General features: G+C 39.7%; 1 protein-coding gene across 1 annotated transcript; it reads left to right on the forward strand.

Moving 5' to 3' along the window:
- Positions 1-849: 849 nt before the first annotated feature.
- On the forward strand, positions 850-19,003 carry sin3b (SIN3 transcription regulator family member B; the record flags this gene model as incomplete). The annotated part of the gene is made up of 19 exons (XM_079244492.1): positions 850-960; positions 2,122-2,228; positions 3,653-3,806; positions 6,619-6,981; positions 7,359-7,514; positions 7,828-7,956; positions 9,233-9,322; positions 9,474-9,592; positions 9,951-10,164; positions 10,487-10,603; positions 10,774-11,012; positions 11,221-11,404; positions 11,873-12,740; positions 14,642-14,811; positions 14,913-15,086; positions 15,501-15,593; positions 15,704-15,798; positions 16,505-16,703; positions 17,733-19,003. 19 exons carry the CDS (start codon positions 850-852, stop codon positions 17,967-17,969), a joined length of 3,819 nt encoding a protein of 1,272 aa, XP_079100618.1. The 3' UTR covers positions 17,970-19,003.
- Positions 19,004-20,802: the final 1,799 nt, after the last annotated feature.

Consider the following 20,802-nt stretch of genomic DNA (forward strand, 5'->3'; position numbering starts at 1 on the left):
CTTAAAAAAAAAAAAAAAAAAAAAAAAAAAAAAAAAAAAAGACTTAACAGTTTTAGTTGGGAAGTACACCAATGGTTACCTAATCACTTTTCTTTTTTTCCTCGTGCATTTAGTCATTATGATTATTCTAAATGTTTTATGCAAAAGTCTGATAATAAAGAGTGATCCATTTCTATAAACAGTCTTTGTTCCTGTATGAAACACAAGCTGGGTTTGATTTAATCATATCCTGAACGAAATGTATGTCGGTATTTGTCTCGCATTGAATGGTTAGTCCGTCGTTTATCTCGTAGTTGTGCATACAGTGTGAATTATGTGGCAGCGGTTCAGCACGGAGCAACATTGTTTCTTTGTAGCAGTGAAGGGGGAGTGGAGCAATCTGATTCTTGTGAACTCGGCTCCTCCCATCTTTGCGGCTGCGCAGTTTAAATTTTCACTCATTTTTTCCCTATTTTTCACTCCTACTCTTGCTTCCGGACGCCAAGATAGACCGCTGCCGCCGAATTTAAAGAGACAGGCGATAGTTATAATAAATGCGTTAAACGGCAACCATTGTCTCCGAGCTTATTTTCCGACGCTTTATGTTTCCGCTTGTTCAGTTCGACTGTGATGTTTAGTCAAAGTCGAAGCGAGTAGCAGCTTGTCTGTCTGCACCCTCTACTCTGCTGGATTTCCCGTTCTTTTGCTTCAGTGCCGACACTGTCCAGCCAGGCAAAGTAGGGTTGCTTGCTGGCAGGCTGGCTTCCCGACCAAGAGCAAGGTTTGTCTGCTAGCCAACAACTGGAGGTAACGTCGAAGCTTTCCTCTTAAGTTGTGGTAGCGGATCTCGAGCCTCCTGTCGCCGGGATAATGGCGAAAATACAGGCGCACAGCACCGCCAAGCAAATAAACCAAATTCAAGACAAGCCTTTCGTTATAACACAAAAGCAAGTGCAGCAGCAGCACTTCCAGAAGCTCAAGGTAAGAACACAGCGGACACGACAGAGGAAAAGTCCTCAGAGTCACAACCATTTTGTTCGGCGGATCATTGCATTAGATTTATCGTCGAGAGGAGTGAAAGGAGCGACTGGCTAACGTGAGTTAGCTCGCTGGCCTAATAAAAGTAATTCATTGCCAAACACCCGAACACTGACATGTAAGGTTAGACGTGGAAGCTGTTTTTCATTAATGAACGTGTGAGCGACAGTCGAGTGACTCAGTTTGTGAGACTTTCTTATTTACGCCATCAATTGCAGCTGCTATGAGCAAACGTGAAGTCAGACCTTGGTTGTGGGAAGTTCCTCCTTGTTGGCTTTTTTCAGCCAGCTCGAACAAAGTGGAGGACGGCAGCCAGGCCAGCCAAGAACGGCTACTTGAGTTTACTAGCAGCTTCATTTCACGTTTCTTTGTTGTCGCAGTGTTTAAATATGGTAGTTTTACCGATACGTTTCTGCTGGCTGCGACTGAACGTATTGTGTAAAATTGTATGCGGGTGGGTGTTTTTAAATGTACGCTGAGTTATTATCGACAGTTGACTGGCTGTTGGCTAACATTAGCTCCAACAACCCTCTTCATATGTATATTGTTGATGACAGAGCTTTGTGACAACATATTTTCTTGTTGCTCCTTAAATTAGCTCGGCTGTTGTGTGTACAGAGATGTGGACTACTAAACCAAAGCTGCCGAAGCTTTCTCGTATTTGCGCCCCCTCTTTCTTTTTTCTTCTCTTTTTTTCTTTCTTTTTCTTTCGTTCTTTCTTTTTTTTCTTTGATATAAGCAGTTAGTTGTACTGTACAGCTTGTCCTGCTAACCGAGGGGTTTGTTGATGTAGCACTTACTGTAGGTCGAAAATGTAGAAAAGCATATATATGATATATCGCAATCATCATGTCGTTTCCTGCAAATAAAAAAATGTGAAGATTAAACCCATTACGACTATATGGTGGTTAACACTTGTATAGTCTTGGAGATTTTTAGTAATGATGAGCCTCGTTTATGGATGGCTATATTGGCCACAAATGGTTATGCCCAGTATGAATACTCTCATTCACATTTCGCTTATTATGGAAATGCTATTCTTCACATTGTAACTAATTGCCCTTTGCCCTATTCTTACTCTTTTTTTTCCTCCTGTGTGTTTAGGTTGAAGATGCCTTGTCATACCTGGACCAAGTCAAAATTCGTTTTGCCAATGACCCTGGCATATACAACAAGTTTCTCGACATCATGAAGGAGTTCAAGTCGCAGAGGTATCGGAGAACCTATATGTAAACAAATGAGAAAATATGTGTCAGTAATGCATTTTGACTGTGCAATATTCTGATATTCTCTCATGCCTGGGGCTGTTTTGGTTTAGATCAAGCACTTAATGTTGGATCAGTTCTTTGCATTCAGGCTGTCAAAGCACCAGCATAAGTTCTTTGCTCATCTTGAACCAAAAACACTTATTCCAAGTACCTGTCAGAAGGTATATCGTTACTAGCAAAGGTTCTGATGACCGTGTATATGTGAAAAGAAAAAATAAATTGGCAGTTGTCTGCTTTATAAAGTTGGTAGCCAAAGCACTGTTTAAAGCCACCTATTCTATTCTACAGTCATTTAGCAGATGTCTTTATCCAAAGCGACTTGCATACACACTCATTGCCCAATAGGCACATCTGGGGGCAGCTTAGGGTTCAGTGTCTTGCCCAAGGACACTTCGGCACATAGTCGGGAGAAGCCTGGAATCGAACTCCCAACTTTCCAATTGCAAGTCAACTGCTCTTCCTCCTGAACTACAGCCACCTACATTACTAGTCCAATTTTACAGCTTTTTACTACGTGTCTCTAAATGTAATTTTGGTAACTGGCATTTATACAAATCAGCCTGGTCAGTTCTTTAAAAAGCTGACGTCTATTTTCAACATTGTATATGATGATGCTTTTGTAAAACAGTGAAAATAAGACAAGCATCTTGGCGTATTTGAGAGACCATTATTTTATGTTGTGATCCTCAACATAAGCTCAGAATAAATACTAGACACCGCATCCAAAAAGCATTCTGACAGACATGTTTAGTAATGTGGATTCTTTATCCCTCAGTGGGGAAAAAAAAAAGAAAAAAAGTTTCTTCGTTTTGCACATTGAACCAGTTCTAGACATAGGCTATATCTGATGGCAGTGCAGACTTTTGACACTTCCCTTTTCATAAATCTGGGGATAACAGATTATATCAGTCACATCTGTTTGAGCACACTAATGCTTTCTTCTGTAACTAATTGTAACAACAGTCTTAATATCTCAGACTTTATAGCATTATCACACCAGTCTCTGCACTGCCTTCGACATGCTTTTCTGTATTTAACAGATTTTCAGAAGAATCTGTGAGATCTTAGAGTTGAATAATTACCATACCACCAAAACTTTCCCAACAGTCTTTCAATTAACATTCTTGCATTCAGCTCTTTGGTGCTATTTATGTTTTTTTAACACAGCTCCTGAGGCAAATTAGAGAAAATGAACCAACTGAAATTTCACATTGTGTGGAAAAGATCAATAACAGAAATTTGTTTGTGCCAGTTTTTTTTATAAGGTTGTGGCAGCTTAAACTGTTTCTTTGCATAAGAAAAGCCATGTCACTTTCTTTGCAAGCAAAAATCACATTACGATGTTGTTTGCCTGCTTTCTTGTCTAGCATTGACACACCAGGGGTTATTAACCGTGTGTCACAACTGTTTCATGGACATCCAGACCTGGTCTTGGGCTTTAATGCTTTCCTACCACCAGGCTATCGGATAGAGGTTCCTAAGAATGGAATGGCCTTTCTTCAGTCTCCTTTCTCTTCCCAGGTAAGATAAACTACTTATCAAACCCTTGATGCATTTTGAAAACTATTGACTTTACATTAACCCCTTAACCAGCAGGGCCTGTGCTCTGGGCTGTCCCAAAAGAGAGGTCTCTCACAGCCCTTGTGGATAATAAACAGATACAGTTAATATACATTATTTTTACATCAGAATAGTATTTATAACTTCATTGATACCAAAGCATAGCATTGATAACATATTTCAGTACTACTGAAAAATGTCTAACAAACATGTTAGTTAACAGACAAAAATACACAAAAACAATCCGGGGCGCAGCCCCACTGGATAAGGGGTTAAAGTCTTTACATTTTTCATAGCTAATTTATTACAAACTCATGGCGTGCTGAAAGGTACACCATGTTTAAACCTACAGAATTTTAAAATTGTCAAGAGAAAGCTGATGGTTTTTCTGCACTGAATTTCAGTTTGGAAAACAACCCCAAAAGTCCTCATGAAGGTTTCATAACTAAACATGGCAGCAAATGTGCTTGTCTGGGACTTACTTTCCCTGTTGGAATGCCTTTTCCTGGATATTTTTTTCACAGACACACGCTTCAAAATCCCATCAAGATCCCAAATATGTCACAATGAGCTTCACTTATGAAAACAGGCATTTCAGTGAGTGGGTGTCACCTTTAGATAAGACATACACTCTGAATCCCAATTCAGTGCTGACTGCAATGAAAAGTTTATCATTTTTATATTCAAAGCAATTTGTCTAAGAGTCAGTTTTAATCGAGATTTGTCATGACCCAACACTTGTTTTGAGTTTTGTTTTTTCTGTCTGAACAAATACAGTCAGACAATTCAGTCCCCTGTTTTACAGTGTGTACCTTTTTTGTCAAATGGTACAGAAAAACTGCAATGTTGTTTTCCTCTTTCAGACATTGATAATGGGACGTTAAAGCAAGCTTAGGAGCTAAACATATCTATGCAGAGCACCTCTTGAGATCTAAAATGTAGTTTCATTTGTATAGGACCAATAAATGGCACAAGGGCCATGTTGGGGTGCTTTGAAATTTTATGTGTATTTGTAACATACTCTTATTATTAATTTACAATATCTAGCTATTGTGTAAGTTGAATATCTTAGCGGGCTGTGCAAGGTAACAATAAGTAATCGTTAAAAGAGGAATATGATTAAAATGAAATATACAATAATAAAATTCTAGGGAAATACGTAAAGAGTAGAAGCATAAACACAAGTTAAAAAGTACTACTGTAATTAAAAACGTAAATACGCAATTGACACACTAAAAGTGGCAAAACATGGCAAGCTTTGCAGGTAATTAAGGTGAGCAGTTGTTGTGTATTACATTGAAGTAGAATTAGTAAAAAAAAAAAAAGGCAAATCCGAGTGTTTGTTTCAGGTTGTGGGGCAGGGCCTGGTTGAGGAATGGGGCAAAAGCTCCACGTGAGTCTCTCTTTAGTTCTACAACTGCCGAATTATTTGCCTGAGGTCATCAGCCTGAACAGTTACGGGGTTGGGTTGAATTTTCAAGATTTTGACGGCCTTGTATCGGCAGAATCTGGTGTAAATGCCCTGCAGGGGGAGGCAGTTTATAAACTCATCAGCTTCAGAGTCACTTTTTGTAATCATATTCATTCATTCATACAAGTTGCTTTTAAATGCCAGTACTTGAAAAGAAATGGCTGCAGTGAGTCCTGTGTTTTACACATTATACGGTAATAAAGAATTACAAGTTGGCTGTTTTGTATTACACCCACATTAAGTTAAATCTTACACACAAAATAAGATCCCTATCTTTTCAGTCTTGAAATTATAAGCAAACTCCCGCTGTGTTGGAAATGAATATTTATGAATATGAAGTGTAAAGCAGCATGTTTGCTCACTATTTGTATTAATAAAAGTAAAAGTAAATTTTAAGGTGGAAACTCCTGTAAAACAAAGATGCACATAACAAACCTACCATGTTAATAAGTTTGATGTAGATGCATTTAGCATATTTAACTTTCAAAGAGTTATGGTATAAAGTTTCAACCACAATAAAAATAAGTTATATTATTTCTAAGCTAAAAATAAGTCATTTAAAATGAACATTGGCACATAGAACATTTCCACCAAACCCTGGGACACATTCAGATAGAAAACTACAAAACTTTTTCCACTAAGGAAAAAGTTTTCACACAAAAGGAAAACTTTTTCACACTGCAGGCAAAAGCTGCCCAAATCTGACTTTTTGTTTTTGTTGCCTTTTTTCTTTTCCATGTGTTCCATATCCAAATTTTTAATGACAGTGTGAACAGCACAATTTTAATTTTTTAAAAATTTGACACACACTACTTTCATACATGTTTCTAAATTGGATACATGTCTGGTTCTCAAAGCAAGCTTGGTCTAAACATTCATATTGTTATTGTAGTGAGACAGACTTCACAGTTCGAAGAGGAGGCAGGACATACAAAACACTACATGTGATTTCACAACTCCTGCATGTGAGGGTCACTTCAGGCCCGTAGATTGTTCAGTTCAGAATGTCCATTTAACTCATTGGCTGCCAGACATCTTTTTTTACAGCAGAGAGCTGGGGGGTGGGTGCAATTTGGAGGCATTTTGACCCATACCCAACTAAGTCGGTTTTCTATATACAGAAACCACAAACGCTGTCTTCAGCAGCAGATGAGTTAAATTAAACACAGACAAGAAAGTTAAATATTAACAAAAAAATTGGGATTAAGCGTTTGGGCTTGCCGCGTGAACATAGTTTAACGTTAATCATTTAAATTGCTTTTGCAGAGCTCATCATCTTTCTATCATTGGTCATCTGTGCAGGTATCCCCGGGACAACATGGGAAAAACCTGGCAACCCCTGCAGTGGCCGCAGCCTCAGCTAGTGCCTCTGTTGTACACAGTGAAGTTGGACCTGCTCACAGCAGTGAAGTCAAAGCAGCCTCATCAGATTCCCTATCTTCAACCTCGACAGGCCCTCCAGATCCGCCCAGCAGACTTTCCCTTCCCTTGGCTAGCAGGGAGAGTCAGAATCAGGCCACCACCTCCTCTGTATCTCCGCCGGCTTCAGAGACGAGCCCCGTAGAGTTTGACAGTGCCATCAGCTATGTAAACAAGATTAAAAACCGTTTCTTGGACCACCCAGAGATTTATAGAGCCTTCCTAGAAATTCTGCACACGTATCAGGTAATAAACAAATAGTGCGGTGTTTTCAGAATTTGTTGCAAAATTTGGGTGAAGAGTTTTTAATTTTTTTTTTTTTTTCCTTTACCATCCCTAAGGTTTGCTGTTTGAAGTTTGAATGAGTAGATATATGAGTATTTCTAATATTCTTTGTGATATTTCAGGGCTGAATAAGTTCTTTGTTTTGTGTTTTTAAATTAGAGCAAAACAAGGAGAGTTATAATCTCCATATGGCAGCAGCCATTTGTACTTTCCATTCTTTTCTTTATCATTGACTGTGTAACCATGCCAAAAAAAAAAAATTTTGCTTGGTTTTTTAAGAAATTAAGGTTTCTTTCTCGTATGTGAACAACACATCTTACTTCAATGAAACTCTGCAGAAGGAGCAGTTGGAAGTGAAGGAGAGCCGAGGCAGCCGAGGCAGCAGTGGGATGACTGAAGACGAGGTGTTTTCCAAAGTTGCCAGTCTTTTTAAAGGACAAGAAGATCTACTTGCCGAGTTTGGGCAGTTTTTACCAGATGCCAAGAGATCGCTGGTCAGTTTAAAAAGAGAAAAGCTGAATAAATCAGTCACTACTGAAGCAGATAAAAATGTTACAGCTCTGGGCAGTAAACGGTTGCACCTTTTGGCACCAGTCCAATATTTTCCCTTTCCAGTTTTAACGAAGCTAATGCTTGGAATGCCAGTGACATTTTGTATTTATGGATTTGTACTCAGAAATGTAATGCAGATAGTTCTCACATTTAATTGTGCACTGAAGTTCTCCCATTCAAAAAAAATAATCATAAGATGTTGGGCTGCTTTGTTTTTTTGTTGTTTTTCATTTCATATGTGTTTGTTCCATTTAGTTCACAGGGAGCTCACTGACAGGGGGGAAAGAACAACTGAAAAGGTCAGAGGAAGAGGATATTTTAACTAAACAGAACAAAAAGAGGCCCAGGCCAATACTCCTTCAGCACATGTCCCCACTGCTCAAGGTAAATACTCTATGTAGGATACTAAACTTAAGCTGGATTCATAGTTGTGTGGTGTCTGCGTTCAGTTGGTCTTGGCGTCACCGCCATATGTCCGCAGAAGCTCAAACCGCACTTCTTTTAGGCCCGATCTGCACCACTGCTTGGAGCGCGGTTATTCTCTTGTGATTGGTCTGTTTGTGATTACATGTTTCTGGATCTCTGGAGCTTCTCACAGAGTTTGTGCAGTGAACACGCAAGAGACACCACAACACCGTAACCCTATGCTGGAGTGCGAGAATATCTTTTATCTGCATCTGCTGCAACGACCGCACCGTATATGGTATATGCAGGTGTCGCTCGAGTGTAAATCCAGCTTTAAGCAACACAAATTTTTCTGTGTTTTTGATCTTTAAAAGTTTGAAATCTTTTTCTTCACAAAAAGAAATTAAAGTTTGCAAAACAGAATCATTTCAACAAACAAATGTATTTCAAGCTGGGTTTTGTTTTCTTTAGTAAAATATATGGAAGAATAGAGGCAGCCTGCATTAGCGGCAAAGTTGTATCTCTGCTTATGTAATTGTGAGCTGGTAAGATTGAAACAGAGGTGAAACTAGCCTACCTTGGTGTGAGCTTACAAACGTCAAGCTAATATAGTGCAACCAGTGCTGCTGGTTTTGGTCTGCTGATTCTGTTATGCTGGCTTCTGTGTGAGCAAACACCAAGGCAGGACTGAGCTGCTTCTGTCTGGCATGTGTAAATTACCAAAGTGAAACTGTGGCAGGTCAATGAGCAAATCTTTTTGCCTATAAAGCACACCTGATAAATGAATAAAATCACTTTTTATGAAGGAGAAATCGCACATGTAAAACATTTAGGCTAAAGGCAACAAATTAGTAAAAGTTGAAATGGCTATGATACTTTCCTCCTATAAAATCACATTTTCAGCTATTTACAGTTCCTTTTGCCATTAACTTAAAATAAGCAAGGCCTTCCCTGACAAAGACGTTGAGATGGCAGCAATATGTCCCTCTAAAACCTCTATAACTAAACTCGATGGCACCTTCATGGATTTGTGAATTACTGGGTGATCATTTAATCACTGAAGCTGCTCTAACGTGTGTAACACTGATAACAAACCAACAGGTTCTTTCAGCATAGATGGTGTCCACGACTTCCACTTAGAATTTGAAGTTCTGATTCATCAGAACAAATTTTCACTTTACCTTTTAAGATTATTAAAACATTGACCCCCTTTGTAGTGTATTTAACTATTTATGTTGTTTGGTTTTTTTTATAGAAAAAAATGAAGTATTCCTGTACCAAAGATCCGTCATTTGCTTCAGTTGGCAAACATGGTGTCTTAAGAGAATTCTCCTTCTTTGATAAGGTGAGAAATCAGTTTTCATGAAAGCATGAGGGTGTGTTGTGGTTTATGCTTTGTCTTTGACCCACTCTTACTGCACATTGTTTACTTTTGTTGCTGGCATTTAATAAAGTGCACATGTTTTGATTTTCTTGTCAACCTGCCTAACCTTCAGGTTCGGCGCCTGTTTAAAAGCCAGGAAGTGTATGAAAACTTCCTGCGCTGCATTGCCTTGTTCAACCAGGAAGTAGTTTGTGGAGCAGAGCTGCTGCAGCTAGTCACTCCATTTCTGGGGTAAGTGTGTGTGTGTGTGTGTGTGTGTGTGTGTGTGTGTGTGTGTTACAGTATTTATACAATGCCAGTTAAAGGTTTATCTAAACCATTTACTGGTAATAAATACAAGTATATCCGTATGTTTTTTTGTTTTGTTTTTTTTCTTTCTTTTTTCTTATCAGAAGGATTTCGATTCCATTTGTCTTCAGACTCTCAACATGGTCATTATGACCATTACCATTATGATGCAAAGAGATTTGTGTATACTATACTGCATATTTGGTTGATAAACATTAGGTTGTAGCTCAGCTGGTCATCCCCTGACTTATCTGTCACTCATGATTTCATGTCACTCATGATTTCATGCATCTCTTTACAGGAAGTTTCCTGAACTGTACACACAGTTCAAGTCATTTCTGGGGGACAAAGAGCTCTCTCATGCTGTGTCAGGACTGTCGGATCGTTACATGGAAGGGGGAGGAGGCAGAGAGGTGGATTATGCCTCTTGCAAGCGCCTGGGGTCCAGCTATAGAGCCTTGCCCAAGACCTATCAGCAGCCTAAATGCAGTGGGCGCACTGCCCTATGCAAAGAGGTACTTTTCTAATAACAGTAACGATTTGCATTTTAGTTCTCTTAAGCCAGCTGCAGACCTCTGGTTGGAAGTTGGAAAATGGCTTTCTTTCCAAATGTGTCTTCTTTCTTCCTCAGAAGAATGACAAATCAAAAGCAGGAATTTTTGCATGTATTCTAGCATCCATGCAGACTTCTGCCAGAGCAAAAGAAGAAAAAATGCAATTTAGAAAAGCATTCAATCATGGCAATTGATCAGGAAGTGCTTTATTTAGAAATGTTAGTATTCATAAATGTTTTACCATTTTTTTGACAAATAATTACATGTTAATCTTTGTGTGAAGGTACTGAATGACACGTGGGTATCATTCCCCTCCTGGTCGGAGGATTCCACCTTTGTTAGCTCAAAGAAGACTCCTTATGAGGAACAGCTTCATCGCTGTGAGGATGAAAGATTTGAGGTATGTTTACCCTGAAAGCAATTTTGTGTGCTTTTAGACAGCATACTAAATATGTGTTTAAATTATCTGTAAATTTGCTTTTTCACAAGAGATTATCGTCATATACTTAAATAAATGTGCTGTTCTTTTGTGGATGTTGCCAGCCTTTAAACTCTCTCTCACACTTTCAGTTGGATGTTGTCCTGGAGACAAACTTGGCCACCATCAGAGTGCTAGAGAGTGTTCAGAAGAAGCTGTCTCGTCTGTCACCAGAGGACCAGGACAGATTCAGATTAGATGACTGCTTGGGCGGCACCTCTGAGGTCATCCAGCGCCGTGCTGTGTATCGTATTTATGGCGACAAGGCCCCTGAGATCATTGAAGGACTAAAGAGGAGTCCTGCCACCGCTGTGCCTGTGGTACTGAAGAGGTCAGGATTGTCATTTTTAACTTCAAGATCCATAACTATTCTTATTCTGTCAGACCTCATTATTTTTCTGCTGGGACATTGATGACTTATGCTGAGGATTAGCATAATGTTGGCTGAGTAATGTCTTCATATCAGCTGGCAGTGATTGTTGCGCATCTTGGCTCCCAAGATGTTACAGTTTCAACATTAAAACTGTTTTCCTTTTCAGGTTGAAAGCCAAGGAGGAAGAGTGGAGAGAGGCTCAGCAGGGTTTCAATAAAATTTGGAGGGAGCAGTACGAGAAGGCTTACCTGAAGTCCCTTGATCACCAAGGAGTCAACTTCAAACAGAATGACATGAAGGCTCTGCGCTCAAAGAGTCTTCTCAATGAGATTGAGAGCATCTACGATGAGGTAAAACTGCTCAGATCTTAAATAGTGATGAAAAGTTAAAGTGTGAAGCATCAAATGGCATCCCTGTATAAAATTTGGGCCGTGGTTTAGTAGCAGACTTAAAGGTTTGGCACAACAAGATGAATGTTTCTTATAGAAGTGCTGTTTGTAATTTTTTTTTTTTTTTTTTTTTTTTTTTTGTGACATAATTCCATTTATTTTTAAAGAGGAAACTGGAGTATAAAAAATGTACACACAACATTCATGAACAGGTGAACTGTAATTTTAATCTAATGTGGACAAGACAGTCAAGTTACCTCATTCTTCACATTTATAATCATTTTTATGCTGATCAAAACTTAAGCAGCATTAATTAAACAAGTTATTTAACAAGATTCGTGGATGATATTCTCTATAATTTTTTCACATTTATGGTCCTTTTTTTTTTTTTTTTTTTTTTAAATTTTTTTCTTCTGAATTTTATCTCAGCGTCAGGAGCAGAGCACAGAAGAAGGTGGTGTTGGTCAGCAGGGCCGTAACGGGTCCAGCTCGGCCTCAGCCAGCGAACCTCACATGGTGTTTACATATGAGGACAAGCAGATCCTCGAGGATGCTGCCTCCTTGATTATCTACCATGTGAAACGTCAGCCCACCATCCACAAAGACGATAAGGACCACATCAAGCGCATCATCCAGCACTTTGTCCCTGACTTGTTCTTCTCCCAACGTGGTGAACTCAGTGATACAGAAGAATGGACAGATGAGGAGGCAGAGCCCGAGGAAGGAGGAGAAAGAGGAGGTGGAGCTGCTGCTGCAGCTGGAGGAGGAAATGGTAATTGTAATAATACATCAGGAGCAGCAACAGCAACACCAGGAAATCTCTCTCAACCCCAGCCTTCCCAGTCACTGTCCCAGACCCAGTCTCAACCACAGCAGCAGCTCAACGGTGAGTCCAGGAGAAGACGCTGCAGCCCGTCCCAACTTGCTGACACGGAGGCCTCCAACACATTAAGTAGCACAAACCAACCTGCTGGAAGTACCACATGCACCCCTGGCTCTACACCTATGGAAGCGAGCACTGGGGTAGCTGGGGAGAAAGTGGATCTCCGCGACCCTGAAGCAGAACACCAGAAGGAGCTGGATGGTGTGTACAACCTTTTCTTCGTCAACAACAATTGGTATTTCTTTTTGCGGCTGCACCAGACTCTGTGTTCGCGGCTGCTGCGGGTTTACCGACAAGCTGAACGGCAGCTGCTGGAGCACCGAGCTGAGCAGAGCCGAGAGAGGCTGCTGATGGCAGAGGGACGGAGGGAGAAGGCATGTGACCTTGCCATGGAGCTCCGCCTCAAACAGCCCAGTAAGTTCAGCTGTTTGTCATGTTTATGCACATTTTGAAATGGTTGTGTTACTGTTTGACTATATGTGGAGAAAAAGCTCATTGTTGGTCACTGTTTTTTCAGCATTTATTTGAACAATGATCATGACCAGCAATTTAAAACTTGAATAAGAAGCTTAGATTTGTTGTTTGCTTAATGAACATCCATTTGCAAAGTGTGTTTTAATTAGTTTTTTATGTCGGATTGGAGAGGGGTAAACAGTCATGACCGTGTCACATGATCATGTGTATAAAAGGATTAGCATGCATGAAAACCATTTTCATCCAAAGACCTCTAATCAAATTGTGAGTAAAAAAAATAACACTGTAGCTGTTTGCTGAATAATAAGTTAAATTAAGGGGGAAAAAAATGCACATTGTGTAAAAATTTCTACAATTTAAAGAATAGGTAATCACATGTTTGAATTAGTTGGGATGGATTTGACCTAATATCTGTACCTGGCCATAGAAATGTTTACAATAGAACCCAAACTTGCTATGAGAGCCAGTTTGTCAATTAATTTTCTTTTAATAGATATGTGAAGTTTTGAAAATATAAAAAGACATTTACTTGTGATATACAGTGCATGGCTAACATACCAGCAGGTGGAAGTGTTGTATCAAATCATACTCTCAACCAAAAAGAAAACCAAGTATAGCAAGAATTGCTGACCCGTTCAAACACATAATGTTAGAGCTAAATGCGTTTGAGAGATGTCTGTTTTTCATCATCTTAACATGAAAATCTCCAGGTTTGCAGCTTGATGGAACTACTCACTGCAAGATGTTTTTTAGGTAATAGGGTATCATTTAGTCTTCACAAGTGATTCGAGTGTCATCACAATTAGTGCTAACAGATGTCAGTGATGTAAAATTTATAATTTACGTTCACAAGTGATTTGCGGCTCCTCTGATGCTTATAAACACCACTGATCAGGTATGTTAATATCAGGCAAACTTTGTAATGGAAAAATATGTTATAGTTTTGATTTTTATTTATTTATTTTTTTCTTTCTTTTTAATAGATTGTCTCCTTATGTTAAAGCAGCTTGTACTGCACTCTTCTGTGAGCATTTAGTTCCAGGAGCTTCAGATTAAACAGCAGCTCCGGCCTTCTTGGTCAGTTTGTTGTTTCTCTGGTGCTGATGCTGCTGCCCTAACAAATGACTTCGAAATTTGAACTGTACTGGGAAGGTTCTGTTCTGTCTCTTACTGTAGACGGCATCAGTACTTTTCCATTCAAGTTTGTTTTCAGGCTGAGCTTTTAGGTATCTGTAGTCCTTCATCGGTTCCACCTTTTCTCTCAAGGTGAAAATATTTGGTTTGTTCATGTTTTCCTAAAATTCCCAATCATCTCTTTTGACTCTAAATTCAAGATGAGGTCATTTTTTCCCCTACATTATCCCACAAAGTAATTGGCACAGTTTTTTGTCCATCACTGACACACCCCACAACAGCAGAGTCATACGGGTACTTTTGCAAAAGCCAGGACTTAGAGAAAACATAGAAACGGAGACTAACGCTTGTGCTGTTGACCACCTTCTTAGGGACAATTTATTCTCCATGCTAAAGATTGACACAAAGCCCTTCATATTTTGTCTTCATCTTTCACAAGTGTAATTTGGTCCCTTTTCAGGGCTCTTACGGATGCGTAGCTTCATGTAGCAAATGGAGTAGTACCACCAGAAACCACAGGGTTGAGTAGTATAGTGCATGTACTACCAGGGAAAGGAGCAAAAGAGAAGCTGTGATTGTATTTAATAGTACTACAGACCACCACTGTCTACTGCATTCCCTGGATTGAATCTTTAATGCAAAGTGAGATCCAGGTAGATGATGCCACTTTGTTGTGCCAAAAACATGACATTCCTTTCCGTCCACAGGCGAGGTGGAGTTAGAGGAGTATTACCCAGCTTTCCTGGATATGGTGCGCAGTCTGCTGGATGGTAACTTGGACGCCACACAGTATGAAGATACACTGAGAGAAATGTTCACCATTCATGCCTACATCGGCTTCACTATCGACAAGGTTATTCACAACATCATTCGGCAGGTAAAAAAAAATGTTTTTAATTTACTGAGCATTTGTTTATAACGGTGAAAATCTTTGACATTAAGACTATCATACTGTAATATCCATCTGTCTGATTGTAGCTGCAGCACCTGGTCAGTGACGAGGTGTGTCTGCAGGTTGTTGATCTTTACCTGGCTGAAAGGAAGCGGGGGGCAGCAGGTGGGAACTTGTCCTCGCAGTGTGTTAGAGCTGCTTGGGAAACCAGCTATCAGTGGAAAGCGGAGAAAGTCATGGCAGAAGAGAACTGCTTCAAGGTGAGCTCAGAGTAGTGTTAAAAAATGCAGAATAACTCACTTGTCCTGATGCTTATGTGAGTGGAACAGTTTCTTATTTCAGGGGACCTTTAACATTTGAAGGCACATTATTAGTTTTATTTTTTTTCTCTAGAACGTTTTATGTCTCAAGGCATTGAAATATTTTTATATATGTGTGCCTGCTGACTTTATTTTTCCCTCAGAAACAACTAGATGACTGTGGTTGTGAGATTGTTCCTGTTTCTCTTTAATTTGGTTAACCATTAATCAGCTGCATTCACAGCTATTTTTTCGGGCTTTTCCCTCTCCTAATTTCATGCTTATAAAATTAAAAATAATCTGGACCTGCTCTTATTCAGTTGTATTAATGTGGCTCACATGAGGTGCCCTTTTCTTTGAATTCTTTGACATCAGGTGATGTTTATTCAAAACAAAGGTCATGTGACTATGACCGTTGAGCTGCTAGACACTGAGGAAGCTCAGGCGGATGATCCATTAGACGTTCAGGTAACCACATGCTTATAAACATTTTAATTATACATTTCCTAACAGAATGCTTTAAATGAATAATCAACCTGGATTTCATAACTAATTAAATTTTGTCTTGTCTCTGCCAGTGCCTGTCGAGCTACATGGAGCAGTTTGTAGGAACCGAATCCAGCCTGTGCTCTCAAGCAGAGGGCTACTTCTTCAAACCTGTATTTCTGCCCAGGTATGAAAGTTAAACAGTGTGGGAAGACATACTTATATATAGTTACACATATTCGTGTGTTACTTTTTAATCCAGATGCCAATAATACATTTTTTCATGCATCTTCTTTCTGTCTGAAAACATTTCTGACAATTTATTGCACTCCAAAAATTGAAATGAAAACAAAGAAATAAGTGAAGTTGAAATTCTTCAGTGACTAAATTGAAAAACATTCTTTAATATGTTTACTGTCTTCATATAAATGTTGTGAAGGAATTGAAGTTTTTCTTTCTGTCTGACTGAAATGCATGACGTCCATCCAATCCTGGAACTCAAGTAACACTTTTTGCATAGCTGTTGCATGCTGCCTGCATATGACTGATCAGTCTAAATAAAACACATCAGCCATAAAAACTATGCATTTTTGTAATTTACACAAGTGGGATTCAGATATATCCTGAGATTACTTTTGTTGGGATGTATTTTGATGTTAAAATTATTCAGAACCATTTTATTGAGGCTTGAACATTGATCCTTTCTACACTGACTCAGCTGTTCATCTTTATTTAATCAAAAAACAAAGTCTTATTGCCAACTTTTGAGCTGTTAAATTTACACTGCCAGGTAACATCTGTAAAGATAACCAGGATGTAATTTAACAAGTCATTCTAAAAAAAATATTGTAATCACAATCTTTCTATGGACTAATTTTTTTCTTAATTTGCAGGAACCTGCGGCGTTTTCGTCGTTGGCAGGTGCGGCAGGTGGAGGCGATGCGCTGCAGGAGAGAATGGCACCGCCAGCTAGGTGTGGAAAATGCTGGTAGTCTGGACTGTCGATTTAAACTCAACACTCATAAGATGGTGTTTGTCATGAACTCTGAGGACTACATGTATCGTCGAGGTGCACTGGTCAAAGCCAGGAAGGTATACCAACTACATCTTCCTTTAATCACAACTGACTTGTAGAGAACGTGTTTCTGATGGCAATGCGTTGTTAAACAGGTCACTAGCTGGAGCTGGACTGAATAATTTTGTTGTTTGTTTGATCATATTTAAGTTAAAAATTGGCCCTTTTCTGCCTGTGCTGCTGCAGGTAATTGTTTTCCATGCTAGGATTGCTGCAATCTCCTACAATCCAAACCATCCCCAAAAACAAAATTAGCCAATGTGTCTTGCCTATCGGTCCTACTGAACGGGAAAGTGCCGCAGTGCGGCTGCACCATGCCTTCACTGCTGATTGCAGCAACACCAGTCAACAGGACTGGTTTTACCAGGTGCGCTGTGGTACGTTTCTGAAGCATCTCAGAAGCACTGCTGCTTTCCACTTCTCTAAAATACTCGTCAGTTCACGTGTTGCTTTGAAACCACGTCAGTTTGAAGCAGAGCAGATCGTTCAGGCAGGAAATCAGTTGATGAAAACCAAAGTGGATCCAGTGGATTTAGCCAGTAAATGACTGCATGTCCACTTCAGATGAATTTTACTCTGAAACATTAACATTTCTTCATTACCGGCGGCACCGGCACCAACCTATTGGGTGGGAGACAGTTTCACTTAATGAATGACACTTGGAGGAGGAAAGCTGCACCGTTTCGACACCACACATCCCTGCTAGAAAGAAATAAAGAGCAGCACGTGAGACACGGTCGAACTGTGCCTGCTAATTTAGTTGTTGGTTTATTTTGTTTTCGTCAAAGGCTTTTCATAAAGCATTTTAAAAAGTCTAATGCAAACTATGTCACAATGACTCAATCATTGTGAACACAGACGTTCTGCTCTACAACTGCAGGTGAAATGGGGTGCTGGCCTGAAAGCACCCCCTCTGCAATGCTTCCACAATTCTTCTGCATTCAGTGGATCCTGAGGTTACCCTGCCTGAATCCTGTTACCCCCTTGCTGAATTTAGTTGTATTTCTGTTAGACAAGTCTCTGATGTATTTTCTGTTCCTCTACAGTCGCAGCACAGGGTGGCAGCGAGCCAGCATGAACGGTTTGACAAGTGGCACCAGGGCTGGCTGGCCAGCCATGTAACAGCAGCAGCTGAACGCTCGGTGCAGAACTGGCTAATGGGGGAGGAGGAGGAGGACTTCATACCCTGCAAGACTACCTGCCTGTCTACCGAGGTGAAAGGACAGATGGTCAACAGATACCAAGTTCATTACAGCAGTAGCAAAGCCCCCTCATCACCGTGAAGGTTTGCACAGTTGTGGATAAACAGTACACACTCACACAGGTAAATGCATGGACTTACAGGACATCTTTACACTAAACACAGACAATAACATCTACAGTCCCATTTCTCTGCCTTCCTACACAACCCGTCTACTCATTCACTTCAACTCATGGATGAAGACATTTTCAGAAACTTAGTGAATGAGTGCAGAGTGTCCATGGTGGAGATGAGGACGCACAGTGAAATGATTAATGGAAGTGAACTCTGTCCTAGTTGATGGACAATAGTTGTTGGACAATGTGACACAAAAGGAGGTCAAACGCAACATCCTCTACTTCTATCTTCTCCTGTGGCACTAAAGTTGATAAGACTGATGGATGGAAACGGCTGATCAGGTGAGAGGTCATGATATCATGAAATTTGTTTCAAGAAATGTGAATGTCTATTTTTTTTTTTTTGTTTGTTTTTCCTTTTCACTTTTTTGTCAAGTGTAGTTTTTAGCTTCTGATGCCAGAGAGCCTTTTGCCTGTCGGTTGATTTGAGTGTTTATATGGAGAGATCATTCTAAATGTGTGTATGTATGTGAATCAGCTCTATTTTGTCTGTAGAGGCAAAAGAGACTCTACATCTATAATAACTGCATTATTACTGTATGTGCATATATACAGGGATCCTGTATTTTTATATATGCATCGACACAAGTTGCTACATCTAAAAGATCGTGTGGTTCTTTACAGTGTTTGCTGTCAGCCAACTCTTGATGTTTGTGTTTTTATTTAATTTCACTTTGGATTTTGTGTATTTTCCCCCTTTTTGTGTTGTAGCAGAACAAGTTATTACCAGGGCAACAAGGAGTCCTTAAAATTAATTGGTTTAATATTGATGAAGTTGTCAGATTATGTATTCTAGTCATGATTTCACCAAACTTTTCTTTGCATTGTCCTTTTTTTGCATACTGACATTGAAAATAAAATCAAAATATCAGTGTTAAAATAGAATGTATAATGTTTATCCTGTATCAGTTATCAGAAAATAAACAACCCAGTTGTGATCTTCTTAGATGCTGACTAGGAGATGGTCTTTCTCTGGAAAGAAGTTGATCTGAGAAAACGCATTTATTGCTGCTGTGTTTTTTCTGTTTGGTGCAAAATGGCAGTGAAATGGCAGCATGAGCAATATGAGCCTCCGGCGTTACAGGTGAAGGTAAATCAACACAGATTCAGTCCACACAGATAGAAAGCTGAAATGAAGGGAAAATTGACAGAACGCAGAAGGCTGCTTCCTGCTTTGACGCAGACAACACTGTCATTTAGTCTCCCTCTAATTTAGTCTTTTTTGGGATTTTTTTTTTTTTTTTTTTTCTTGTCAATTCTTTTTCCTACACCTTTAATTTGATTTAGACTCCTGGTGAAACAATCAAGTCACCTAAAGCTTAAAACTGATTAATCCACACTGAGATTATGTGCAGGTAGAAATATGAACTGCAGGGTTGCTGTGCCAAGTTAAACTAAAGTGGTGTTTTAAGAACATAAATTTATTGCCTCTCCAATGTCTTTGGAAACAAATTTGGTGGCACTTTAAACACAATTTGAACAATTAAATTAATGAGAAATTGCACCAAACTGGGGGCAGAGTTAATAATATAATTTACCTTTTAATGTTAACTTTTTAACCAAAAAAACACTTTTTGTTTCGGCCTCCAGTTGAGGCTCAAACCAGCAACCTTTGTGCTGTGAGGCCACAGAGCTAACCACTACTCCACTGTAATACTCATTTTAAAGTCCACATCTGAAAATGTTATGTCAGACAGTTGTTGCAGTTCAAAGTGAAGAGGGAGGCGAGTGGGGGGGCAGTGGGTTGATGGTGGCAGCAGCTCTAAGGGAAAATGACTGTTTGCCAGTCTGGAGGTCCTGGTTTTGAAATGTCTAAATCTTTTCCTTGATTGAAGGGGAACAGTGTGTCCAGAGTGGGACTTGTCATGCAGATGGACTGTGCCTTTCTCTGCAGGCGCTCCATGTACAGTGTTTGGATCTGGGAGTGCAGTTCCTGGGATCCTCTGTGTTGACTTCACCTCACAGGACAGATCTGCTTTGTTTGGTGCCATGCAGCTGCATTCTACATGGGACAGCCCTTACAAAGGATGTTTTCTATTGTTGTTCTGTAGAAGTTGATGAGTAGATGAGGTGCTAGACCGGCTTGCTTCAACATCCTCAGGAATAGGAACCTTTGCTGAGCCCTCTTCCCCAGATGGCCAGATCAAGCATATTAGGTCTTTAGGTCTAGCATTGTGGGTCCTTTGAAACTTAACAGATTCAGCCTAACTTCCTCTCCCTTGGTGAAAAGTGGGTGCTGAACTGTCGTCCTTGTCCCTCTTCAATCCACAACAACCTCTTTTGTGTACATTTGAGTAAAAACTCAAACATCAAAGCATATCAGTAGCTTGTAAATTTTTGCATTAGAGTTTAACAGTTTATGAATTTTGGGTCAAAACGTACTGATTTCTGAGACTAATACAAAATGTGTTTCAATCAACAGCACCTGGAATTTCATGACATTTTTGTTTTGGGTTTTTAGTTTTTGTTTTTTTTTTTCCTTCTTGTCCCAGGAGCTAAAACAATTTCAGCCCTTGATCTGTTCCATTTCCAGTGAGCAATCAGGTTCAGGATATAGATCAGCCTGTTTCTCCTAGTCTCTCTGGACTGCTTCATTGAGCAGACAGTAAAACCAGACATTTGGCTCTAGGTCAGGGGTGGCCAAATCTGCATTCATCTTTTTTCACCCTCCTTTCTTTTGCAATTGCTCGTTTGATTCACAGCCCTGGAAGAGTTGGGTGTGTTGTAGCAGAGAAACGA

This window comes from Telmatherina bonti, assembly GCF_933228915.1.
Source record: "Telmatherina bonti genome assembly, chromosome: 8".
Lineage (NCBI taxonomy): Eukaryota > Metazoa > Chordata > Actinopteri > Atheriniformes > Telmatherinidae > Telmatherina > Telmatherina bonti.